We start from the raw sequence: 11,489 nt of genomic DNA, 5'->3' as shown, positions 1-11,489 counted from the left end.
CTCTTGCCTCAGCCTCCCAAGTAGTTGGGACTACAGTTGTGCACTACGACACCCAGCTGACTTTTTAAAAATATATATATATATTTTTGTACTAGAGATGGGGTCTTGCTCTTGCGCAGGCTGATCTTGAACTCTTGAGCTCAAGCAATCCTCCTACCTCGGTCTCCCTGAGTGCTAGGATTACACGCGTGAGCCACCACACCCATGGCCAGATAGAAATATTTTAACTTGAATTGTTTAGTATACATATACATAGATTTGCCAAAAGCAATTAGGTTTGGGACCTCAGTATTTGCCATTTATGCATAAGAAAAAGGCCTATATCAGACCAGATTCTCTAATCAACAGTAATCTATATGCTTACTTTTCCAGTTAAAAGCACTTTTTTTTGACACACGTTCCACATTTTATTTACATTTTAAGACTAACTTTAATCTCAAAATCACATATCTGTACACCTATTTCCTTTTTCTTGACTTCACTTAAACTTAAATGTGTGGTTTGTTAAACAAAGACTGTAAACAAATATTTACCATGTCTGTTACATGTATCACACAGGAACAGCTTTTAACAGAAACTCATCACCCCCCCCCACATTTTTTATTATAAATACAGGTATCAAAACAATCCTGAACATATTTTGGATACTACTAGTAGTCAGCACCCACACCGCTTCAAAAATTAACACAATTTGTGACAATATTCATTGTACCTGCTACTTTAAACAATGTCAACTGCAGCTCTTTCACTAAGCAAGATGGATAACGCACGCCAGTTCTCTTTTTCTTTCTTGAGATCTTTACTTTTCAGAAACACACATGCTTCCACTGCCATCTGACACCTCTTCACGCTTTCATCTTGTAAACCTGAATTCTGTCTCGAGTATTCCAGGTTTATGTTTAAATGACGATGCCTTAACAAGAGAAAAAAAATTGTGCTGCATTTTTCCTCCTGTTACCTGAAAACATAATGGGTGTACATATATTAAATATATTCTTATTTAATACAAATGTCCAGGTTATGTTTACCAGGTGGAATTCTTTTACTTAATGTGTGGGTATTTTGCACTGTGATATTTAATCAAGACATTAACATGAGTAGAAGGTTGTTGATTTAAGACAAGTTTGAGATCCACTAAAATTAATTGTTGTATGTTTGTCCTTCTGGTGGCTGTGGAAGTTTCATATTTTATCTGGACATCATTAGACGTCTTAGCTCTTGAAGTACAACTTTAATGCTATATGAATTTTGCCATTTTGCTAACACTGGTATGCTCCTGGCATCCACCATCCCACTGGAATTATTTATTCCATTCATATTAATTTTTGTTACAAATCTAACTGATAGAGGAGCTTCTGGGTATTTAGATCCACATTCTACTTTCAAGCTGTATATTCTGTTTTCATAATTTGTCCTTGGTGGCCCAATAATCATGCCTGTCCACCTTGTAAGTGTCATATCTTCATCATCTTCTAGGCCCCAGCTAACCGTACCATCGCCTACTCCTTTTTGTCTTTCCTCAAGTTCTTCCAACAAGCGAAAATTACGAGGAACTTTAACTCCTGTGGAGACCGCCATCTTCTCCTGCAGCCCCAAAAGCACTTTGGAAAAATAACCTAGTGAACACTCCAGTGAGAGTTGCAATGAATGACTGCTGATGTCATTGAACCATATGAATTCACCCAGTATGTCCTTAGAGCCAGTGATCCAGAAACATAAAAGACAGGTCTTTCGCCTTCTGGAGGGCTGGAGGGGGTGCCCGAGGGCGCTGGAGGAGATGACGGGGAACAGAAAGTGGTATTTTCATATGGTATTAACAGGCCTCTGCTTCCTTCCACCCTGGAGACATGAGGTTTCTGGGCAGCTCAGGGGAGGGATGTCATACAGGGTTGGAGGTGTCTAGGGCCAAGCTCAGGGATTGTCTTGCTTTTCCCAGGACAGCTGCAGGGCCCGGGGGAAAGCCACAACCCCCATCTGAAAGGCGGGGCAACACTTGGGGTCCATGGGGGAGCGGCTCAACTCCACCAGAAGATAGAGGCTGACTTGTCCTCTATTTTTTCCTTTCTTCACTAATTTGACCTCTGCTGTCACAGTTTTGTTCTTTCTCCACCCTAATTTCCTACCCCTTCCCTTCCTATCTTCTCACCAGAGAAAAATGACAAAAGTGCACCACGTTAAGCACTAAACTGGGTTATGTAGCAGTTGGTTGGCTTGGTTAGTTAAGCTTCTAGAGTCTAAGGCTGTACTTGGTCTTGTTTCTCTCATATCAGAAAGCCATTAGGCAAGACTTCCAACTTCTCTACTTGCAAATTTTCACTTCTTACTTTTCTAAGGAAGCCAAAATGATTACCTAACTCTTTTAGCTTAGTTTGGTTACAGACTTTGCCTGGAACCTGATTTTTCCCAGTATTGACTTTTTTTTTTTTTTGAGACAGAGTCTCACTTTGTTGCCCAGGCTAGAGTGAGTGCCGTGGCGTCAGCCTAGCTCACAGCAACCTCGAACTCCTGGGCTCCAGTGATCCTGCTGCCTCAGCCTCCCGAGTAGCTGGGACTACAGGCATGTGCCACCATGCCCCGCTAAATTTTCCTATATATTAGTTGGCCAATTAATTTCTTTCTATTTATAGTAGAGATGGGTCTCGCTCTTGCTCAGGCTGGTTTTGAACTCCTGACCTCAAGCAATCAGCCCGCCTCGGCCTCCCAGAGTGCTAGGATTACAGGTGTGAGCCACCGCGCCCGGCCAGTATTGACTCTTGGCATTAACAAAATGAACAGAAACATATATTCTATTGATACAGAATCTTCAGCATGATCCTCACAAAAACCCAAGAAAAGCCCACAAGTATTTATGAAATAAATTCAAAGGATTTAAAAAAATATATTACTTGGTAAAAGGCCTAGAATACTCGTGAGGTAGGTGATATTGTCCTCTATTTTAAATATCAGAGAACTAAGACCCAGAGGGTTGGCAGGTCAGGCTCATGCCTGTAATCCTAGCCCTCTGGGAGGTCGAGGCAGGTGGATCGCTCAAGATCAGGAGTTTGAAACCAGCCTGAACAAGAGTGAGACCCTGTCTCTACTAAAAAAAAAAATAGAAAGAAATTAATTGGTCAACTAAAAATATATAGAAAAAATATACAGGCTGGCCATGGTGGCACATGCCTATAGTCCCAGTACTTGGGAGGCCGAGGCAGGAGGATCACTTGAGCCCAGGAGTTTGAGGTTGCTGTGAGCTAGGTTGATTCCATGGCACTCTAGCCCAGGCAACAGAGTGAAACTCTGTCTCAAAAAAAAAAAAAAAAAAAAAAGACCCAGAGGGTTGAGGTAATGGTCTCAGGTTTACACACCAGCTGGACATGATGGTTTGTGCCTGTAGTCCCAGCTATTTGGGAGGCTGAGGCAGGCAGCTCCCTTGAGCCCAGGAATTCCAGATCTGCCTTGGCGACTTAATAAGATACACCTTCCCCCCATTAGAAAAATGATTTTCACAACAAAAAGTAGCGGAACCAACAGTCAATGCAAGTCTTTGATTACTAACCTCGGACTATTCCCACTACAATCTCCACCAAGGGTTTTCAACAAAGAATGGTGCATGTGACAAAAATCTATCTGTTTCCTTTTCTTTTTGAATTACTTAACATTTGAATATTCAATCTCTTGTCCTCTTTTGCCTTGTGTTTTGATGCCATCCTATCCTCAAAGAAGGGGAAATACTTATCGTTGATTGGACTTTATATCTACGCACCTAAATGAAGTGCTTAGGAATGATTGCTTTGACTTGTACAAGAAAACTTGGTGGGCATTTTAGGAGAGAGTAGGCTTTGACAGCAAATGGAAATGGAGAGAATCAGGCCCCCAAAGGTGAAATGAGAGAATGAACAGTTTGGAGAATTTTCTACTTCTCTCCTTTCTTCAGAATTGCAAATTTCTGGCTGGGCACTGTGGCTCATGCCTATAATTCTAGCACTCTGGGAGGCCAAGGAAGGAGGATTGCTTGAGGTCAGGAGTTTGAGACCAGCCTGAGCAAGAGTGAGACCCATCTCTACTAAAAAAATATAAAGAAATTAACTGGACAACTAGAAGTATACATATAAAAAAATTAGCTGGGCATGGTGGCACATGCCTATAGTCCCAGCTACTCGGGAGGCTGAGGCAGAAAGATTGCTTGAGCCCAGGAGTTTGAGGTTGCTGTGAGCTAGGCTGACGCCATGGCACTCAAGCCCGGGCAACAGAGGGAGACTCTGTCTCAAAAAAAAAAAAAAAAAGATAGAATTGCAAATTTCCATTGCTTATAACCGTAATAGAAACTAGAGATGTCATAGAGATAGCACTTCTAAAACAAACAAACAAATCAAAGGAATATAACTTGTACTTTTCTTATTTTTGAGAAAGAGTCTCCATTTGTCACCTTGCCCTGGCCACAGTGTCATGGCGTCAGCCTACCTCACAGCAACCTCAAACTCCTGGGCTCACGTGATCCTCTTGCCTCAGCCTCCCTGAATAGCTCAGATTATAGGTGCGAGCCACCATGCTCAGCTAATTTGTTCTATTTTTAGTAGAGACAGGGTTTCACTGTTGCTCAGGCTGGTCTTGAACTCAAGACCTCAAGCAAACATCCTGCCTTGGCCTCCCAGAGTGCTAGGATTACAGGCATGAGCTACTACATCCCACACCCAGCCTCACTTCTACTTTCAAAGTCCCTTTCCAAATCCAGTTTCTAGGACACCACTCTTTGAGCAAACTCCCCTTCCTTCCAATTTCTAATCCTATTTCCATCACTGAAATGGGCAGTCAAATTTTATGTATGATAATTACAGTTCTATAATCCCCTGTGCAAAAATAATTTACAGTACATGAAAGTTAACCTCAACTTGCTAGGAATCAAAATCTCAGGAAACACCCTAATTCCATCACTAGGTCACCTCAGCTTTCCTGATACATGGCTGTTGTGTTTCAGAGAGAAATGCTCACTAATTAAATGTCAGTGCTAATAGCTCAAGTTTATTCTTAAAGTTTAGAATTTTCTAAATCATGAAAGGCTTTAACATTTGAACAATTGACCCCAGACATTTGACAGACGCCCCTTTGTAATTGGAAAACTACAGTTGCTACTTGGAAAATGTTAATGTTCACTTGCCACTGGAAATTTTCAGAGAGATTATTTGAGTTTACCCAAGAGTGCATGAATACCTGGTATCACAGGTGCCAGTTGGGGCCTACGTGGGTACATGTCATGGGCGACAACCATGCTAATCTTACCAGAAGGCAAGTAGAGAATAGGGAAGCAAAGAATGGATCCTGTTCCCCTGCCATGGCCTGATGACTATTCCCCAAACAATGAATAGAATCTCATTCCCATTAGAATTTTGTGGGTTTTTTGAGTGGGTGAATAGTGCAAGGAATGACTTGGATTTCTCCTCCTGGACATTATTGTTTTGGAGATTTTGTCTCTAATCTCTAAAATTCATATCTGTGTTGTGTACATATCAGATATTCTTATTTTGTCTACAGAGAATGTGTGTACAGAGTGAGTACATACTGTGTAGACAAAATTAGTATATCTCAGTTGGGATCTTTTTGTTTTGTTTTGTTTTTGAGACAGAGTCTCACTTTGTTGCCCAGGCTAGAGTGAGTGCCGTGGCATCAGCCTAGCTCACAGCAACCTCAAACTCCTGGGCTCAAGCAATCCTGCCTCACTAGTAGCTGGGACTACAGGCATGCGCCACTATGCCCGGCTAATTTTTTCTATATATATTAGTTGGCCAATTAATTTCTTTCTATTTATAGTAGAGACGGGTCTCACTCTTGCTCAGGCTGGTTTCGAACTCCTGACCTCTAGTGATCCTCCCGCTTCGGCCTCCCAGAGTGCTAGGATTACAGACATGAGCCACTGCGCCCGGCCTATTCAAGTGTTTGTTAGCCATGAAGTTTATAACATATGTCGTGGGGAATTGAGTGGAATAGACTATAGAAAACAATCATTATATTAAGGGCAGTTTTTATGGAGGAGACAGAACTATTAATAGAACTGAACTGGGGGCCAGGCGAGGTGGCTCACACTTGTAACCTAGCACGCTGGGAGGCCGAGGTGGGAGGACTGCTTGAGCTCAGGAGTTCGAGACCAGCCTGAACAAGAGCAAGACCCTGTCTCTACTAAAAATAGAAAGAAATTAGCCAAACAACTAAATATAGAAAAAATTAGCCGGACACGGTGGTGCATGCCTGTAGTCCCAGCTACTGGGAAGGCTGAGGCAGGAGTATCATTTGAGCCCAGGAGTTTGAGGTTGCTGTGGGCTAGGCTGATGCCACGGCACTCTAGCCCGGGCAACAGAGTGAGAGGCTGTCTCAAGAAAAAAGAACTGAACTGGGCCTCAGTGTTTAGCTTGAAGTAAGCAAAAGAGAGAAGCAAGAATATTCCAGTAAGGGGAAAGTGTCACATTAGGCTGAGAACAGTGAGAAATTTGCTTGACTAAGCTGCAGGTGGGAAGTTTCAAGGAATAAAATGGGAAAGCGAGTGAGCTCAGCTCATGCAGGGCCTTGAAGGCCACATGGAAGTGTTTAAACTCGATCCAGTGGGAAACAGGGAGTCTCAGGGGTTTTCATGGGGTGCATAACAATGAGGAAAATAATGTATAAGGAAGTTAGCTGGAAATGCCAATAATATTAGTTTCCTTCTATTGAGGACTTGATGTGCTAAGTGCTAGGCCAACAGCGGAAGAGGATAAGAATTATTGCTTTCTGCTGGGTGCGGCGGCTCACACCTGTAATCCTAGCTCTCTGGGAGGCTGAGGAGGGAAGATTCCATGAGCTCAGAACTTTGAGACCGTCCTGAGCCAGAGCGAGACCCTGTCTCTACTAAAAATAGAAAAATTAGCCCCGTGTTACGGTGTGGGCCTGTTGAGGCAGGAGGATCGCTTGAGCCCAGGAGTCTGAGGTTGCTGTAGCTATGATGATGCCACTGCACTCTAGCCAGTGCAATAGAATAATACTGTATCTCAAAAAAAAAAAAAAATTATTGCTCCCATTCAATAGCTTAGTAAAATGAGACTCTCAGAGGTCAGATGAATTGCTTGAGCCACAGTTAGTAAATGGCTGAGCTAAGACTGACGCTTGGTTCCTTGCCTCCTAAGTGTGTGTTTTGCGGGGTGGGGGTGGGGGGTGGGGGGGTGGAGGGAGTGGTTGGCAAACTTGAGCACACAGGCCATATCTATCTTGCCACCTGTTTTTGTACAGCCTACTAGGTAAGAATGCTTTTTACACTTTTAAGAGGTAGGAAAAAAAAAATCAAGAGTAGAATAAAATTTATTAACATGTGAAAAATTCTATTAGGAATTTTTATTCTGTGAAGTTTACATCTCAGAGTCCATAAATAAAGTTTTATTGGAACATGGCCATACCCACCGTTTCCATACTGTATGCCTACTTTCATGCTATAGCATCAGGATTGTGCAGTTGGACAGTGACCTTATGGTCCAGAAGTCTAAATCTTTACTATCTTGCCCTTCACAGAAAAAAGTCTGCTGACTCCTGCTGTAGAGCCTTGCTCTTCTAAGTGTATTACTTACCTCAGTAGTGTTAACATGAATGAAAAAAAAAAATGAAATAGAATAAAAAAAAAGGAGAAAAAAAAAAGAAAAGAAAAGAAAAACAAAGTGTGGTCTACTGACCAGGAACAAGGGACAGTCTCTAGGAGTTTGTAGAAAGGCAGAATCTCAAGCCCACCCCAGACATGCTGAATTAAAAGCTGCATTTTAGCAAGATATCGAATGATTTGTAAGCACATTGAAGTATAAGAAGCATTGTTAAACTACCTTGCTGTTTTGGCCTAAGAGTTGGAGAAGGACAAGCCTAGCAACTAGGACACTGGGTGGCTTAAGACCAGGAGACAAAGGCAGAGGGACAAGGTCCACAGACATTTAAAGAATGTCTGCCATTTGAGTGTGCTCAGGCAGCCACACATTCCTGCCCCAGGCCCCTGGGATTCCTGCATATTTAGTGCAGAGAATAGGAAGCCATATGGAAGTTAACATAAAAATGCGCATTTCTTATTATTAAAATGTGTTTTGAGGAGGCATTCTGAACTAACGGAAGGATAATCAAATTAGCCAGTATTCAACTTCCCATCTCCCTGACCAGTTACGCCCATTCTGCCAGAAATTGTCCTGAAACACTGCTTTAAGGAAGTTTTAAGAGATAGTAGCTCAAAAATTTTGCTAAAGCATTTTTGCAAATGCTCAAATAGATGTGAATAAGATGGTATAGCCTGCAGTCTTCCTCCCTCAAAGATACTCTGCAAGGAAAGGTGCCATTTGACAGCTTTCTAATTTGCTTTTAATCATTAGTTAAATTCAAGGAAGAATTTACTGGCTCTGCAATTTGAAACCACCCTGGAGTTTATATTTATAAACTCATATTACATGCTGTTAAACATCACAATGTTTCCATTTTCTGTGGTCTGGGCTTAGCACTATGAAATTAACAAACTGCATATTTAAGGATGATTTTGCATTCACTCAACTAACAGAGAATGTGCTAGGCCACAAGGAGATATATATATATATATATATATATATATATATATATATATATATATATGATAGAGCAAAAGGGTCTAAATACAAGAAGATGACAGACTAAAGAGAGATATGTAAAATAATAAACAGAAAAACAACATTTGGGGCCAGCATAGAGAAAGGAACCAGTGAATCTAACTAGAAATACTGGTAAAGACATATATGTATTTCAAATATTTTTATCTTCAAATATTTATTTAACATTTATATATAACTACTGGTGTAAAAAAAGAAAATAATATTCATATTTACTGATATACATATAATTTTAACTTTTTTATTGTGAAAATGTTCAAACATATACAAAAGTAGAAAGAATGAGAATGATTCTTCCTCCACCTCCCATTCCCTATGTACCCATTCATCAGATGCAACTATTAACTCATGGAGGTCTTATTTCATCTTACCCCATCTACTTCCCCCTCTCCAGTTGAATTATTTGAAAGTATTGTAACATTATATGGGGAAGTGATTTTTTTTAATATTATTTGAAAACTTTTTTTTTTTTTTTTTTTTTTTTTAGGATATGGTCTTATTTATTATTTAACTCAAAAAATCTTATTTTTGGCTCGACTCAGACTTAGAAGTAGATGCTCTCAGAGAGGACAGCCTACGTCTCTTGGCAATCTGTTCCTGGTGCTTTTCTTTGGCCTCCTTCATTCTCTTAGCCAAAAGTTTAGCATATTCTGCAGCCTCTTCCTTATTTTTCTTAGTGCGCTGCTTCTTCAGAGCAATACGCCGGCGTTTATGTTGCAGGACACGTGGAGTTACAAGTCGCTGAATCTTGGGTGCTTTGGTCCTAGGTTTCTTACCTTCTTTATTTAAGGGCTTCCTCACAACATACTGGCGAACATCATCTTCTTTAGACAGATTGAAGAGTTTGCGGATTCTGCTAGCTCTTTTGGGCCCCAGACGACGAGGTACTGTAGTATCAGTCAGTCCAGGGATATCCTTCTCTCCTTTTTTTACAATAACCAAGTTGAGAACACTCAGGTTGGCATCCACAATACAACCACGAACAGATTTGCGCTTTCGTTCTCCAGTTCTCCTTGGTCTGTAACAGGAATGCCCCTTACTCAGTAGCAGGCGAACACGGCCATGGGTCAAGACACCCTGCTTCATGGGGAAACCTTGCTTGTCGTTCCCACCACTGATTCGGACCACATAACCCTTCCATTCTTCACCCAGAGCGTCGGCAGCAACTTCCGTGGCCATACGCTTCTCATAGAAAGTACGAAGTTTGCGTTCATCGTCCACTTCAATGAGTTTCTGGCAGCCAGTGGCTGGGAAGGAGATATTCAGCTTCATCGTGAAGCAGCTGATTGCCTCCGAGGCGCCACGAAAAAGAGCTGAAAACATTTTTTGTAGAGACAGGTCTCACTATACTGCCAAGGATGGTCTCAAACTCCTGAGCTCCAGCCATCCTACCATCTCAGCTACCCAAAGGCTGGGATACGCCCAGCTAAAAGGCATGAGCCACTGCACCTGCCAGAAGTTTCTTTGAATTGGGTTGTGCAGGTTGCAGAAACTGACTACATGGAGAAGGAGTAAGTAGCCACCAAGTGAAGGGGCTGGCTTGTCCATCGGCAGAAGGGCAGGAAAGTAAAAGTCCAGACCAGTTTGGCTTGAGGGAACAATTTTACAAGTATTTGTGGGAAATAAGTTTGAAAGGAGAGTTAAGCTAAAATGAGGGCAAGAATCATGCTTCTCTGCTTGGTTCTTGCACACTTTTAATCCCGATAGTGCTTGGGGCAGAATAGTGCTCAAAAACTGTGGGTCGGGTGTGGTGGCTCACTCTTGTAATCCTAGCACTCTGGGAGGCCGAGGCAGGAGGATTGCTCAAAGTCATGATTTGGAGACCAGCCTGAGCAAGAGCGAGACCTCGTATCTACTAAAAATAGAAGAAATTAGCTGGATAACTAAAAATATATAGAAAAAATTAGCCGAGCATGGTGGCCCATGCCTGTAGTCCCAGCTCCTTGGGAGGCTGAGGCAGGAGGATCAAGTAAGCCCAGGAGTTTGAGGTTGCTGTGAGCTAGGCTGACGCCAGGGTACTCTAGCCTGGGCAACAGAGTGAGACTCTGTCTCAAAAAAAAAGAAAAAAAAAAAGAAAAAAAAGAATAAATCAGAGAAGGTAGGGGCAGACAGCAGACGGTGGGGTTTAGAATACTAGGGTCCTATATTTTATTCTGGGGGCTATTGAGTGATTAGTTTAATTGAATTAATTGGGGGGCTATGGATTGTTACATGATGAAATGGTGTTTGTGGAAGATTAATTCATACAAAAACAAATATATGTCACAAGAATGTCAATTTCTACATGGAAATCAGTTCTATAGACTATAGGGCCTCAGAAATAACCTGATCCAATGCAGCTCCCTCTCAGCTGAGCCTGAAGAAATCATGACCCTCACTGATTTTTTTACTTTAAAAATAATGATAATAACCCCTAATTTTTTTTTTTTTTTGGAGACAGAGTCTCACTCTTTTGCCCAGGCTAGAGTGCCATGGCGTCAGCCTAGCTCACAGCAACCTCAAACTCCTGGGCTCAAGCAATCCTCCTGCCTCAGCCTCTAGAGTAGCTGGGACTATAGGCATGCACCACCATGCCCGGCTGATTTTTTCTATGTATTTTTAGTTGTTCAATTCATTTCTTTCTATTTTTAGTAGAGACAGGGTCTTGCTCTTGCTCCGGCTGGTTTCGAACTCCCGACTTCAGACGATCCACCCGCCTTGGCCTCTTAGAGTGCTAGGATTACAGGCGTGAGCCACCATGCCCAACCCGTAACCCCTAATTTTTAAAAACCTATTCCATAGCATCAACCTTAGGATAAAATAAAACATGGAAAATATTCTTAAAGTGTTCTATATGTATAGCCAACAGCAGTATTCCCACAAAATATTTTAATCGTAAGC

The 11,489-nt window shown here is 41.7% G+C and overlaps 2 protein-coding genes and 1 pseudogene across 2 annotated transcripts in view; all 3 read right to left on the bottom strand.

Moving 5' to 3' along the window:
• Positions 1-435: 435 nt before the first annotated feature.
• SLC17A5 (solute carrier family 17 member 5) overlaps positions 436-11,489 on the bottom strand; it is an 87,941-nt gene continuing 76,887 nt past the window's right edge. Inside the window, exon 11 of the mRNA XM_076003184.1 lies at positions 436-913. Within this exon, the coding sequence (XP_075859299.1) occupies positions 854-913 (60 nt within the window). The 3' untranslated portion in view covers positions 436-853. The remainder of the gene's footprint in view (positions 914-11,489) is intronic.
• LOC142870959 (ubiquitin-conjugating enzyme E2 variant 2 pseudogene) lies at positions 939-1,588 on the bottom strand (annotated as a pseudogene).
• On the bottom strand, positions 9,099-9,914 carry LOC142870958 (small ribosomal subunit protein eS6-like). The gene has a single exon (XM_076003183.1). It carries the CDS (start codon positions 9,879-9,881, stop codon positions 9,132-9,134), a length of 750 nt encoding a protein of 249 aa, XP_075859298.1. The 5' UTR covers positions 9,882-9,914; the 3' UTR covers positions 9,099-9,131.

The sequence above is a fragment of the Microcebus murinus genome, chromosome 5 (genome assembly GCF_040939455.1).
Source record: "Microcebus murinus isolate Inina chromosome 5, M.murinus_Inina_mat1.0, whole genome shotgun sequence".
NCBI lineage: Eukaryota > Metazoa > Chordata > Mammalia > Primates > Cheirogaleidae > Microcebus > Microcebus murinus.
The sequence above is the reverse complement of the archived record's forward strand: the minus strand, read 5'-3'. Positions and strand labels throughout refer to the sequence as shown.